This window comes from Pyricularia oryzae, chromosome 2 (genome assembly GCF_000002495.2).
Source record: "Pyricularia oryzae 70-15 chromosome 2, whole genome shotgun sequence".
Taxonomy (NCBI): Eukaryota; Fungi; Ascomycota; class Sordariomycetes; order Magnaporthales; family Pyriculariaceae; genus Pyricularia; species Pyricularia oryzae.
Window position 1 is genome coordinate 7,709,419 of NC_017850.1, and position 13,806 is coordinate 7,723,224.

The window sequence follows — 13,806 nt, forward strand, 5'->3', positions numbered from 1 at the left end:
CATGGACGAGGGGCTCCGGTCCTGTGCGGAGTGACGCCGGAGTTTGAGCCTGCCCCCGACTTGGTCGTAAATTAGCCGACTCCGACTTGCAACTAACCTCCGAGTTTGCAGAGGCACGACTCAGTATTATCCTACACCCCAGCACTGCCTGCCATCCAGTCTTGGGGATAAGTAAAGTGCACATGTTCCTGGTTAGAAGAATTTGCCGGATCGCCCAGTCCCATGCCACCCGGCCTCAGATCCTAGTAGTCAAAATATGTCGTCTTCCACAGTGGATCTGTTCACGCCGCCTGCGACACAGGAAGGCATCGTCGCCGACAGCAACGGCCTGCCCGTGGTATCGACCGAGGCGCCATGTCCGCCACTGAACCCAGACCAAGTCTACGTCCGCACCGAGGCCGTGGCAATCAACCCCAGCGACACTAAAATGGTGGGGGATTTCGTCATTCCCAACGCCCTCTATGGAGCAGACTATGCTGGCACTGTGATCGCGGTTGGGTCGCATGTCCAAGGGATCAAAGCTGGAGAGCGCATATGCGGCGCCCAGCATAGCATGCACGCCGGGACGCCGTTCAACGGGGCCTTTGGTCGGTTCAACGTCACCAACGGACATGTCTGGCTGAAGCTGCCGGCGGGATGGAGCTCCGAAGCCGGATCTACGCTGGGGGCCAGCGTCAGCACCGCAGGCCTTGCCATCAGAGCTCTTGGATTGCCGCTGCCGGACGAACCATTGAAGGTGCCAGCCAAGGTCCTGGTCTACGGCGCGAGCACGGCGACTGGGACCATCGCCATACAGCTACTGAAACTGTGAGTAGTGCATGGTCAAGATCGAACCCGAAATGACAGCACCATTGGCTAACAAAACCCAGCGCCAACCTCGTCCCCATAGCCGTCTGCTCACCAAAGAACTTTGACCTGGCGAAGTCACGTGGCGCAGTGGAGGCTTTTGACTATCGTGACCCGGAATGCGGGGACAAGATTGTGAGTTACAGCCCATGAGCACGCCATCAATAGCCCTCCTCCCTTGACAAGGCCAAAAGAAAAAAGGAACAAGGAAAATTCTACTCGGTCAGCTAGTAACTTTTGGGCAGCGAACTTACACCTCCAGCAACCTGACGTATGCCCTGGACTGCATCACAACGGTAGAGTCGACCAAGGCGTGTTTCAGAGCCATTGGGCGTGGCGGCGGGAGATACGTATCTCTCGACCCTTTCCAGGAACACGTCGCAACAAGAAAGGTCGTAAAAACAGACTGGGTGCTGGGCCCTGCTATATTCGGCCATGGCTCCACCTGGCCTGCACCTTACATGCGACCGGGTGACCCCGAGTTGAAAGAGTTTGGTGCCAAGCTCTGGGCGGTTGCCCAGAAGTTGATCGACGAGGGCAGGCTGCAACATCATCCGCTGCATTTGCTCCAAGGCGGCTTTGACATGGTCATCAAGGGGATGGAGCTGGTTAAGAAGGGCCAGGTTTCTGGGAAAAAGGTTGTCGTCCGCCTATCTTGACAAGATGGGCACAGTCTCACGCACAGATTTTTTGCCGTAGATTAGGCAGGCGCTGTTTACACATAACAAGTAAGTTCTTGATAGATTTTTTTGTCACAATCTGCTCGACGATAGTCCCAGTGGTACAAACAAAACCACAAACTGAGGGGCTTCAGGGATGAGCCCTAAAACTAGAACGAGCGCGATTTTGTTGGCCAATATGATTGGCCGAAAATCCATGTCGCTTCACGGTATATGCAGCGACTAGGAAATACCGCCATGAGCGACGAAATCGACAAGCGATCCTCAGATCTGCAAGAAAGAGATCTTCGTGTGAGCTCTCTTTCAGGAATGAGCGCTGAGACTACCTTGCTCCTGGACTGTACCATTTAACCAGTTTATTCCGAATCGTTGCTTTTGTCGGGAACAACTGAATAGCGCTGTAGCCTGCAGGGTGAAGGGGTAAAATTTCGCTTTGTTGTCCAAAAATGGCAGCCCATACATACTGTGTCAAACTTCCAAGTTCCAAGTAAGAGACAGCATGGTGCTTCCCCTTTTACCGCTAAACTTACCGCCAAACAAGCTGAGCGTCCGGACTATCGCTCGAACCATCATACTGGAAGAGCAAGGATAATGAGTCTGCTGGAACCCTGAGGCACCGCGCTTATGGTTATAGTAAAACATCGGATGATCCCGATTATATATATGGTATTGTCTGTAAACTGGATCCGTGAATGCATCTGCCGAAACTTTCTTATTCATTGATTAGATTCGCCCCTCGAAAAGCTTGTATGTTGTACGAAGCCGGTTTCTTATAAAAAGGGGGCGTAACTCAATAGGAATGTCCAACCACATTTTGCACCCACACCCCGCAAATTACACGGTGGTATCGGTAGCTACTTGTGGGCACCCGACAAAAGTTTGGTTTATTATTTTCCAACAGGCGATACGTTAATGAACTTGTTGATAGGAACAGGGGTGCTCATAGCCCCCAATCCATACCTTTGTAAAATCGAATCCCCAAATATACGTATCCCTTCGAACCCCTGGTACACCAAGACCCCAAGGTTTACATTCTTTTGAGTCACGTATGCATAACTTTCATCAATCCCATAACTTGGTTTCGATGTGGAACTTGGCTTTGTTCGACATTGCAATGACTGCGCGCGCACCCTTGCTTATACGTTGTTACTTGTGTGTGTTTTTCTGTTTGTTTCTTGGTTAAAGAGTAGTAGTAGTAGTAGTAGTATTAGTTAACGCCGGGCTCGGCCCGGCTTGTTAGCCGGCCGTTAGCAACCTCCCGAGGGGTATCTCGGCGCGCGTTCTATCTTCTTTATTTACACAGGGGGAAAACAAGGAGGGCAGAGGCGGATCGTGCCTGACCGGGTTCGGGCCCGGTCCTGCTTAGGGGGTTAGTTCACTGACGCGACCCCGTGCCTAAGGTGCACGGAGGGTTCGTCTGACGGCTTGTGCCGTGAAGTGTGGGTGAAAACCTTGCATTTCCTACAGTAAACTATAGTCACAGGGTTGGACCAGACCCTCTAACGGACAGGCCAGCTAGAGCCCTCCTAGTCGCTGGATACCCAGCCTGCCACGTAAATACAAGGTTTGCACCTTAAGCCTACCGCATCCACAAAAAGGCCTCTTGGTAGACCGACGCGCGCATCCGTCCTCTCCGGCTAAAATAGCGTCTCTTCCGCCTAACATGCCGACGACATCATCTGCCCCGGTGTACGTCCCTAGTGCGAGTAGAAAGCTTCGAAAAGCCGGCGACACCCCGTACATGTCCATCCACAGCTTAGTCCCCCGTTGGTTCCTGGGCTAGCCCAGCGCCACAATGTGGACATGAATGCAATCGAGTTCTTCCCGTCCTCCAGACCCGGCGCAGATTCCCAGTGCGAGTGAGAAGCATGGGGCGCCTCAGTCACACTATTCCACCACGGCCCACCGTCCACGGGGTGTACCAAGGGTGCGAACCAAGGCCGTGCCCACGTTTCTTGCTTCCCGTTACCCAAAGCCGTCTCCAGCAATGGGCCGACCACGTCTTGCTGTCGGGACCCTTTGGAGACTGCCGCGCCGGCACAGTGCTTCCGGTCCACGTACAACTAACCAACCCCCGTAACGGCACTACCTCCTCGCTGCAGGCAATCCCAGAAGGTGTGAGGGGGTGAGAGGGTGCCCTGTCGATTCGAAGAACCGTCGGGTGGTTCTCAGCCTAATTTCCCTTTCTTTTAAACCGTATTGTCTAGCCTTCCGGGGAAGGACGCCTGCCTTTCCGGCTGGCAAAGTTTTTTGTGCCACGCTGGCTCGCATCGCGAGATTGGGCCTTGTCTTGTGCGCCTCTATGCGGGTGGCGCGCCGAACCGCCGATCGGACTCTTCCTTCACCGCGATCAGTGGAAAACTCGTCAAAGGGGAGATCTGTCGATTATACATGGGTGTTGCGAGGAAAGGCGTTCCGTGTAGTGACGGTGCTTAGGGCGACAGGTTGAAGAGTTTTTCGTGTGTGCGCGCCTGTTAGGGCTACAGGCGGAAGTCCCGCGCAAACGTTAACAGCATGGTCCGTGCGCCCATACTGAAAATTTTGTGTACGGGAGAGAGTTGTTGGTTAACGAGTACATCTACGAGTTTAACAAACCTTCAGGAAAGGTTAAATGGCCTTTGTTGGAGGTTTTAAATTCCCGATATAACGTGAGAGCCGAATAAAATCAACTGCCTGGTTTCCATTCCGGGCTTGCAAGCGTTCGTCCCAATTCGCAAAGCAAAAAGAAAGAATGCTCCTCGGACCAGAGAAACCCGCGCTCCCCGAGCTCGACGACCAGCTGCGGCGCTCTGCCTGTGACCGCTGCCGGTGCCAGAAACTGCGCTGCGAGCGGCCTAGCGGCCCGCCGGATCCCAGCTCCGAGACCGCAACTAGAGATGGCAGCGACGGCGGCAGGTCCTCGACTGGCGTCCCGTTGGTGTCCTGCCTCCGCTGCCAGCGGGTTGGCGCCATTTGCACCACCAGCTTCCAGCAGCGACCGGGCCGTCCGCGGCTGTTGGACAGCTCGTCATTGCGTGGGGCTGGGACACGCCGGGCGCGCGCGAAACAGGTGGCGGCGCAGGCTGACCGGGCCGACTCCTCCCATCACGGCCGGCGGCAGTGTCAACAGCGGAGTAATGCGGCCGCTGCTGCTTGTCCGAGCCGGCACGATGGCCTCCGTGCTGAAGAGGAGCCATGCCAGGCGGCCCAGGTACAGCAGGTTACATCGCCACGACCAGCTGATGGACAGCAAAGCCATCCTAGTGGCTTCAGCAGCCCCATCGATCCTTTTCCTTCTCCGCACCCTCGCACCTCCGAGGGGAGCAGGACCACTCCGTCTGATGAGGACCATTCGGGCTTCTGGGGCTCGTGTCTTCAGTGCATGTCCCCTTCGTGGGATTTGGGCGGGGAGGACTTTCCCAACCTGTTCACGACGGACATGGAAATACTGAGGATGGACGGTACCGACGTACCTGCTCCCGCCAGCAATGCCGATGCCACCGTAGTCCAGAGCATGCCGCCGGACGCAGAGACTCACCCTCCCCAGGGTGCCGATTGGAGAGGATTGTGCCGGCAGCTTGCCGATCTCAGCCACGCACTGAGCCAAGACGTTCAGTATCTGTCATCATCGCCACCCTCCTCGTCGCCGGGTGCCGAAGTCGGCTTGGGGCACGACGGTGCAAGCTGTATCCAACGGGCTTTCAAGTTCCTCGAGATGCTAAAGAGCCTGACTGAAGACCTCCGGATGAGAACGCGGCAGAGCCTCAAGGCACGCTCCCAGGCCGAGGCCCTGCTCACGCCAAACAGCGACGGGCGGTCAAGCAGCGTCTCTACCAGCAAGGAAACGTTTCCACCCGTCGAGAGCTCGGCGGCGACCGAGGTCTGCCCTCCTGCAGACCACCACCTGGACAAGATTACCACGCTGCACATCGTTACGGCGTACGTGTGCCTGAAGCAGATCCTGATCTCAACGCTCCGCTCCATCCTTGCGTCCGTTGCATGCCAGCAAAACGCGACAGGGCCCGGCCCCGTCACCCCGTCGATGGGAAATCGGCGGTGGCCGGATGTTGGGGTCGAGGGCCTCGCCGGTGACGGCGAACGCTTCCTGCGGATGAGGCTGCTCGCCGAGACCTGCCTGCACGTGGCGACGGGGATTCACAGGCGCTTTGAGCTGCTCGCCGCCGCCGTCAAGAAGACGCTGGGCTTCAGCCTTTCGGGGCCCTTGATGATGGTTTCAGGCAGCGGTAGCTGCTCCTGCGGCGAGTGTGATGCCGATATCCGCACAGTCAGGCTTTTGTGCAGGCAGGTCTTGTTCTTTATCGACGAGCACGCCTGGTGAGGCTATCGGTGGACCACCTACACCGGATTTTGGAATATCAACTTGAGCCCACGTCGGTGAATGACTAAGTTGTTAAATTCAGAGAAGGAAAACCTGTTGCTAGGAGTTTTAGGGGAGGGGGGAGGGGGAAATAAATAACAGTACCCCGTGCCGGGAGACATGGAAGAACATCCCTGTACTGACAGAGGGGTCATACATTGTTCATCGCTAGGCTAGCCGGATAAGTACATGGGGATAAGTCAAGACCCCTGTTTCCGGACAAACTTCCCAGCCATCGACTTTTTGCAAATTCCATGCGCCATATTCCAATCACAAAAGGTCGGAATAAGTTGTTTTCTGCTGTATTTTCAGAGGAACAACTTAACAAAAAGACTGAATAGAAGCATACGTCAACCCGACGATTGACGTCGTGTTGGAAGGCACTTTAATCAAATCAACCTCCAAGAAATGGGATATCCCGAAGACCACCTTTATGAAACCTCCCGCATTTTCAAGTCCATACGGATTAGCAACGGATAGCCCCTTCTCAGGAGCCTCTTTAGCCGATTGGGTGCTAAATCAAATAGCCCTACCCTTGGCTTGCCTCCGACGCATCTGGGGTTGCGTCATATCGCCGAACGGATCCTCGTCCGAACGGAGAATCCCAGCCCCTCGGCAAACGCTGGATTAACCGGTTTATAAATAAATCTCCGATCCTCAAAGCATTGCCTGCCCTTGTCATTTTGACGTGAAAAGCACATAAAAACAGTGATTTCTTTTGGATGTTACGGAGCTTTTTAGCCAGCGATCGCAATGTGCCTCTGACTTGCCCAATTCACCTCATAATCCCGACCGGATTTTACGGCCCGTTTGCTACTTAAAAAGGGTCTTAAGACGTTGAATTGCAAAAGCATTGCATTTCTTACGGCTGAGCAAACGTTTGAACGGCTGCAAATCAAATTAGAGGTCACAGGGCTGCTCAAAAGGAAAAGGGTTAACGTTGCGTACCCCCTGTTCGGCACCCCCCCTGTTCGGCACCCAAAAATAACAACACTTTTATTTTTATCCTCCAACTTCTATTATAAATATCTCGATGAATCTGTCACTTTTGGATTTACTTTTTTCTGATTTTAATTCTCCATTTTCCAATGAAGCAATATACTGAAAAACAGCTTATATCTGCAATTAACGACGTCAATAATGGCAATCCAATTGCAAAAACCTCCCGAAAATGGGGAATACCTAGGTCTACACTTCAAAGTCGACTTAAAGGTTCTCAACCTTATAAAAAAGCACAAAGCCCTTTTCAAAGGCTTTCCACGGAACAGGAAAAGCATTTGGCTGATTGGGTACTTACCCAAACAGCTTTAGGGCTTCCGCCAACGCATCAAGAATTACGCTTTTTTGCCGAACGAATTCTTCAAGCCGCCGGAGAGACAAAAGGCCTTGGAAAACGTTGGATAACTCGTTTTTTGGCTCGTTATCCAATCCTTAAAACCCAAAGGCCCCGTCGAATAGATAACGCCCGGGTTAATGGCGCTACTACGGAGGTAATTAAATCTTGGTGGCTTTATATTACGAACCCGGTTATTAACGCTATTAAACCGGAAAACCGTTGGAATATGGACGAAACCGGTATAATGGAAGGCAAAGGATCTAATGGCCTAGTATTAGGGCTTAACGGGATCCGGCCGTTGCAACGAAAAGAGCCCGGAACGCGTGGTTGGACGACTATAATCGAATGTATATCGGCTACGGGCGTTGCCCTCCCTCCCCTCGTTATATTTAAGGGAAAAAACGTACAACAACAATGGTTTCCCACGGATTTAAGCCCTTTCGATAATTGGCAATTTCATGCAACCGAAAACGGGTGGACAAATAACCAAACGGCTATCGAATGGTTAAAAAAGGTGTTTATTCCGTATACCCAACCTTTAACCCCTGAAAAGCGGTTATTAGTTTTGGATGGCCATGGATCACATATAACGGACGAATTTATGCTTCTTTGCTTGCAAAATAATATTCAACTCCTATATTTACCCCCTCATTCGTCACACGTTCTTCAACCATTGGATCTATCGGTTTTTGGGCCGTTAAAAGAAGCTTATCGACGTCAACTTGGATTTGTTAGCCAATTTTGCTGTTCAACAGTTATTGGAAAACGAAATTTCCTACTTTGTTATCGAAAGGCCAGATTAAAAGCATTTATAGCAAAAACCATTCAATCTGGTTGGCGTACAACGGGGTTATGGCCGGTAAACTTGGTTAAACCACTTTTAAGCCCTTTTTTGTTAGAAAATAGCAACGCCAACGTTATAAAAGATAAAAACAACGGTTTGCAAAGGGATAAAACACCGGAAAGCCCAGCCCAAAAAATTAACGACCCGTCTTTACTTATTTGGAAAACCCCTAAAACGACCCGAGATATCCGACTTCAACTGCAAAAACTTTCCCAATCCAACAAAACCAACGCTACTTCACGTCTTTTATTTGCAAAAGTCCAAAAAAGCTTCGAAGCCAAAGATACCCTTTTGGCTAGCGCCCAGCAAAAAATCAGCTTATTGGAAGCACAACTGGAGGCAATACGGCCGGTTAAAAGGAGGAGGGTGGTTCCGGATCCAAACGAGCTTTTGGTTAACAAACAGAACATTATTGGATTGCAGGAAAATGATATAGAAAATTTGGAACCTTTAGCTGATGAAGAAGAGGTTAATGAACCGGAGAAGCGTGAAAACGATTGTATTTTTGTCCGTTGATAATTTTATATTTAAATCAGTTTATAAAAGTAGGCATTTCGTTGTTAGATTTTCAGGGTGCCGAACAGGGGGGGTGCCGAACAGGGGGTACGCAACGTTATTCCTGATCCCAACGAGTTTGTACTCACCAAAAGCGTTGTGCGCGCACAGGATGATGGAGATCGGATGCATGCAGAAGCGGAGTCTCCTACATCTGGAAACTCCAACGATGTGCTCAATTGTATTACAGTTGCCTAGAAACGGGCACAATCAAAGAGTGAACTTGATGTGTTGGGATCGGATCAGGGGTGGATTGGAAGGTGTGGCCGAGACTAGGGGTCCGGAAACAGGGGTCTTGACTTGCCGGTAATGACCCTTGCTACCCTTCACATTGGCGAAGCAGTTAACGCAAAACCCAAAAGAATCATCAATTTATTATCCCCGTCTACTTGGAGAAGGGTTTCTATTGCCTTTTGCTCTAGGGAAAATATATATACAGTATAATTAGCACTTTGCAAAAAAAAACATCACGTCCGGTCTAGCGTGATTATGTGCTTCACAACTGTTGCACAATCTACAGCACTATTCGGGACCTGATGACCTCCGTTGAAATCCACGACCCTGGCCGTATCAGGATCACACCGCTCGCTGACCAACTTCCTCATCCTGGCCAAGGCAAAGTCCTGCCGGCCGTGCAGATGCAGGGTCGGGACGCGTATGAGCGTCCTCTCGTGCCCGGTAGCCGCCTCGTCGGCCGCCATGTAGGCGGCGGCCTGGTCTGGGAAAAAACAGGAGATCAGGACGGCGAAGCGCACGACGGGCAGCCACGGGAGGCGGCCTCGCTCCTGCTGCCAGAGCAGCATCGAGGCCGCCAGGGCGCCCTCGGAGAAGGCCAAGATGCCGACGATGGTGGCCAGGGTCGTCCGCGACGCCGCCCAACCCTCGATGGCCGCGCGGACTGACGTGTTGATCGTCTCCAGCCGGCCGTCAATGTCGGCGCTCGACCCGCCGAACCAGCCGAAGAAGGGCGCGGCCGCTGCGAAGATGGGGAGGATGCCCGGACCGGCGTCTGCGGGGTACGGAGCGTCCATGAAGACGAACTCAAATTCGTCCTTGAGCTGAAGCCGGATCTTGGCTAGCTGCATGCGGAAGATGTTGCCTGACGTGCCGCCGCCGTGCAGGCAGAGGATGGCTTTGGTAGGGGGCATAATGGGATGAGGGTTCTCTTTGATGCGTCTTGTTCGGATGGTTTTTTTGTTGCCTGGGGAATTTTTGAGATGAAAAAAAAAGAGTTGGACGGGAGAAGAACGCTTCAGCTTGATAGGAAGTATAAACAGAGTTGTCGGGAAGATGATGGTGTGATCACCGCAATTTTATTCACAATTAATGACTCGAGAGGATGGGCCGGCATATCTGTTGTCGCAAATTACGCAGATCAGGAAACTTCAGCAAGGAACCGAAAGAAGATGGAAGTTTCCGTGGCCTGCGTGGTACGGTCTCGTAAGGTTTGGATCAAAAGCATCCGAGGCTGATCGGGGCACCGAATGCTCTATAAAGGCTAAATAAATTACCGATTGGGGTGCGGAATCCCCCGAAATTTCGGAGCATTTTGCACTCGTTCATTTGCTTGTTTACCCCACACGCGAAGGTGGAAGGCTTAAATAAGGTAACCCTGAGCAGGTTTCTTGGACGCCCCATACTGGTTATACTCCGGAAATGGCAGACAGCAGCTTGTTACAAGAAGGGGAATATATCAGAAGGCAGGCCTTGCCATTTGAATCTGGTTTTCTTCGCTGGTAGAGTGCATGGCATGCCACCGTAGGTCAATAATATTAGATTTGACCACAACCGGCCATTGAAGGACTGCAGCTTGGGTCACCCACCATTTGCATCATGGCCACTGAAACAACAGAAACCATGCCGGCTATGGCACTCCCAAAATACCAGCATCCAGCCGAGACCAAGCACGAATGTGAGTTGTGATCATTTTTCAGTTTTTGGAAAAAAGTTGACTTGGGTAAAATCTAAACAAACCAAAAACCTGGGCTAATGCTGGGGATTTTCCATCCGTGAGTCAAGTGGACTGGGCCGAGCTCGTCACTCTCGACCTGTCTCAATTCGACGCACCCGGTGGCAAAGAAAAGCTCGCGGTACAGCTCCGGGATGCGGTCCACCAGGTTGGCTTCTTTTACGTGGTCAACCATGGCCTCGGGCAGGACGCGGTGGATGAGCAGTACGCCATCGGCCAGGAGGTCTTCAAGCTCCCGCTCGAGGAAAAGATGAAGCACATAGCCGACATCGCCAGTGGCAGCTACAACGGCTATCGCCCCGCGGGCATGCGTGAGCTGGCGCCGGGCCTGCGCGACAACGTCGAAATGTACAACATGTTCAAGATGAACGGGAAGCTGGAGCGGTCCCACCCCGAGGTAGTCGTGCGGCACCGGGCAAAGGTCGAAGCCTTCCAGCGGCACCTGGTCGAGGACGTGGTCCGGAAGCTGCTCGTGCTGCTGGCCATCGTGCTAGACCTGCCCGACGAGAACCAGCTGCTCGAGGGCCACCGCTTCGACGACATCAGCGACTGCCACCTCCGCTACATGTACTATCATGCGCGCAGCCCCGAGGAGAACGCAAAGTTTGGCGACGTCTACGTCGGCGGCCACACCGACTACGGCACCCTCACGCTCTTGTTCCGGCAGCCCGTTGCGGCCCTGCAGGTCAGGATGGCCGACGGCGGCTGGAAGTGGGTCAAGCCGTACCCGGAGTCCATCACGGTCAACATCGCCGACGCGCTGCAGTTCTGGTCTGGCGGCTACCTCAAGAGCAGCATCCACCGCGTCGCCGTCCCGCCTGAGGACCAAGCCCACATCAATCGTCTGGGGCTGCTCTACTTTGTGAGGCCGGGGTCCGACCTTAGCCTCAAGACTCTGGAGAGCCCGCTGCTGCGGCGTCTTGGGCTCAAGACCGACGAGGATGAGGCCGCAGGGATCAAGGGGGCCGACTGGGTCAAGGAGAGGGTGAGACAAGACTTGGAAAAGGCAAAAGAGGACAAGGAGAAGGGCGGGACCAAGGAAATTCCCGTTCTTGGAGGTCTAAGTGTCAAATATTACCGTGATTGAAATTGGAAGTAATCGGTGGCAGGAGAAAAACAACATCGCCAACTACTAATGACGCAAGTACAGTAGATTATCTAGAAGGGACGAGGATGTGCCAGAGGCGGCCGTTGATGCTCCAAGTACAATGTAATTCTTATGTGACGCATTTGTCAATTCGCATGAGAATTTATGCCAAAGCGAACTGCGACTAAGAGGGTTTGATAAGCATATAGTTTGGATCATTGAAATACCTCCAGCTTGCTTCAAGAATCTTTGACACCTCTCAACCACCCTGGGGCTTTTGACTCCACAAGCTAGTGTTATTAATAACAATACGGTCCTCGGTGGATTGCAGCTTGCCCACTTACAAATCTGTTCAGGCTTTCCCGCTGGATTTCATGTCCGCTTTTCCCCAATCTCCGACGAGGTTGCCAGAAACGCAATTTGATTTTAATGATAGATAATACATGAAATATACGTATAATTATAATTTATTCAACAATAATGGCATATTTAAATTTTATCAAACCTGTATAATACGATATTGTTGAAGCTTTACTATGCAACAGCGCGAATATCTTTTTAATTTCAACGGCATAACGTGGTTCATCAGGACCCCGGACATATCAGGACCCCGGACATTTTTCAACCCAGTTTCATCCTTTATTTTCCACACGTGTTCTTTCCCCCAACAGTAATGGAATCATCAAATTGCGAAGCGCGAATCATTCTTGCTCTAAATGAGCTCCGATCAAGCAAAAAGAAAAGCATACGAAAGGTTGCATTAATATATAATGTCCCAAAATCGACACTACACGACAGAATAAACGGCATCGCTTCTTTGGCCAATCGTCGGCCAGGCAACCAAAAGCTAACGGAAAGGGAAGAGGAAGTAATTGTCCAGTATATACTGGACCTGGATTCCCGAGGGTTTCCAGCCCAGATCGCTGATGTGGCCGCAATGGCCGATCATCTTCTCGCTGCGCGGGACGCGCGACCGGTCGGCAAGCAATGGGCTTATCGCTTCGTACAACGACGCACAGAATTAAAAACGCGTTTTTCTCGCGCTTACGATTTCCAAAGAGCTCTTTGCGAAGATCCTGACGCGTTAAACGCGTGGTTTCAATTGGTGGCCAATATGAGGGCCAAATATGGCATCCAAGACTGCGACATGTACAACTTCGACGAAACCGGCTTTATGATGGGCCAGATTTGCGCTGGAATGGTCGTAACTGGGTCCGAAAGACGCGGAAGAAGGAAAAAAGTACAGCCTGGCAATCGAGAATGGGCGACTGCAATTTGTTGCATCAGTGGCGACGGTTACGATATACCCCCGTATATCATCGTCAAAGGCTTTTACCATTTGTCCAATTGGTATACAGAAGGCGGTCTTCCGGACACGTGGCGCCTCAAACCCACCGTTAATGGATGGACCGACAACGAGACTGGCCTCGACTGGGTTCAGCATTTCGACAACCATACAAAATCGCGGACAAAAGGCGTATATCGGATGTTAGTGCTCGATGGGCACGGCAGTCATCGATCCCCTGAATTCGAGGGCTATTGCAAAGATCACAATATTATTCCACTTTACCTGCCTGCTCATTCATCTCATTTAACCCAGCCACTTGATGTCGGAGTGTTTAACGTCCTTAAGCGGGCGTACGGTCAAAAAATTAACGACTTTATCCGGGCCCACATCACTAACATCAGCAAAGTCGACTTCTTTTTGGCTTTTGCAGCGGCTTACAAAAAGTCAATGACAAAAGAAAATATGGCCGGGGGTTTTCGAGGGGCGGGAATTATCCCCCATAGCCCGGAAATGGTCATATCTAAGCTGGATGTTAGGCTACGGACGCCGTCACCTAAAGAGCTTGATTTTTCCAGCACCGAAACCTGGGTCTCTCAAACACCGCACAACCCGACAGAAGCCGTTAATCAATCTACCCTTGTTAAAAGTCGAATCAACTGTCATCAGGGAAGCTCGCCAACGCCTATTTTTAATGCTGTAAAGCAGCTAGCAAAAGGGTTGGAGTCGATTGCTCATCGAACCACACTTTTGGAAGCGGAGAACCACAGCCTTCGGAAGGCCAACGAAGCGCTTAGCAAGCGGCGCAGGGCTCAAAAAACACGTATCCGCGAAGGAGGGTCATTTA

General features: G+C 51.9%; 4 protein-coding genes across 4 annotated transcripts; 3 read left to right on the plus strand and 1 right to left on the minus strand.

Moving 5' to 3' along the window:
- The first annotated feature begins 74 nt into the window (after positions 1-74).
- Positions 75-2,179, plus strand: MGG_08363 (enoyl reductase). The gene is made up of 3 exons (XM_003715651.1): positions 75-807; positions 870-981; positions 1,092-2,179. The coding sequence occupies exons 1-3, from the start codon at positions 257-259 to the stop codon at positions 1,503-1,505; spliced, it is 1,077 nt and encodes a 358-aa protein (XP_003715699.1). The 5' UTR covers positions 75-256; the 3' UTR covers positions 1,506-2,179.
- A 2,078-nt stretch (positions 2,180-4,257) lies between these two features.
- Positions 4,258-5,844, plus strand: MGG_08361 (uncharacterized protein; the record flags this gene model as incomplete). The annotated part of the gene is made up of 1 exon (XM_003715652.1): positions 4,258-5,844. One exon carries the CDS (start codon positions 4,258-4,260, stop codon positions 5,842-5,844), a length of 1,587 nt encoding a protein of 528 aa, XP_003715700.1.
- Positions 5,845-8,944: 3,100 nt separating this feature from the next.
- MGG_08360 (uncharacterized protein) lies at positions 8,945-9,766 on the minus strand (the record flags this gene model as incomplete). Its single annotated transcript, XM_003715653.1, has 2 exons — positions 8,945-9,036; positions 9,160-9,766. The coding sequence occupies 2 exons, from the start codon at positions 9,764-9,766 to the stop codon at positions 8,945-8,947; spliced, it is 699 nt and encodes a 232-aa protein (XP_003715701.1).
- Positions 9,767-10,237: 471 nt separating this feature from the next.
- MGG_08359 (flavonol synthase) lies at positions 10,238-12,122 on the plus strand. Its single transcript, XM_003715654.1, has 2 exons — positions 10,238-10,530; positions 10,638-12,122. The coding sequence occupies exons 1-2, from the start codon at positions 10,452-10,454 to the stop codon at positions 11,672-11,674; spliced, it is 1,116 nt and encodes a 371-aa protein (XP_003715702.1). The 5' UTR covers positions 10,238-10,451; the 3' UTR covers positions 11,675-12,122.
- Positions 12,123-13,806: the final 1,684 nt, after the last annotated feature.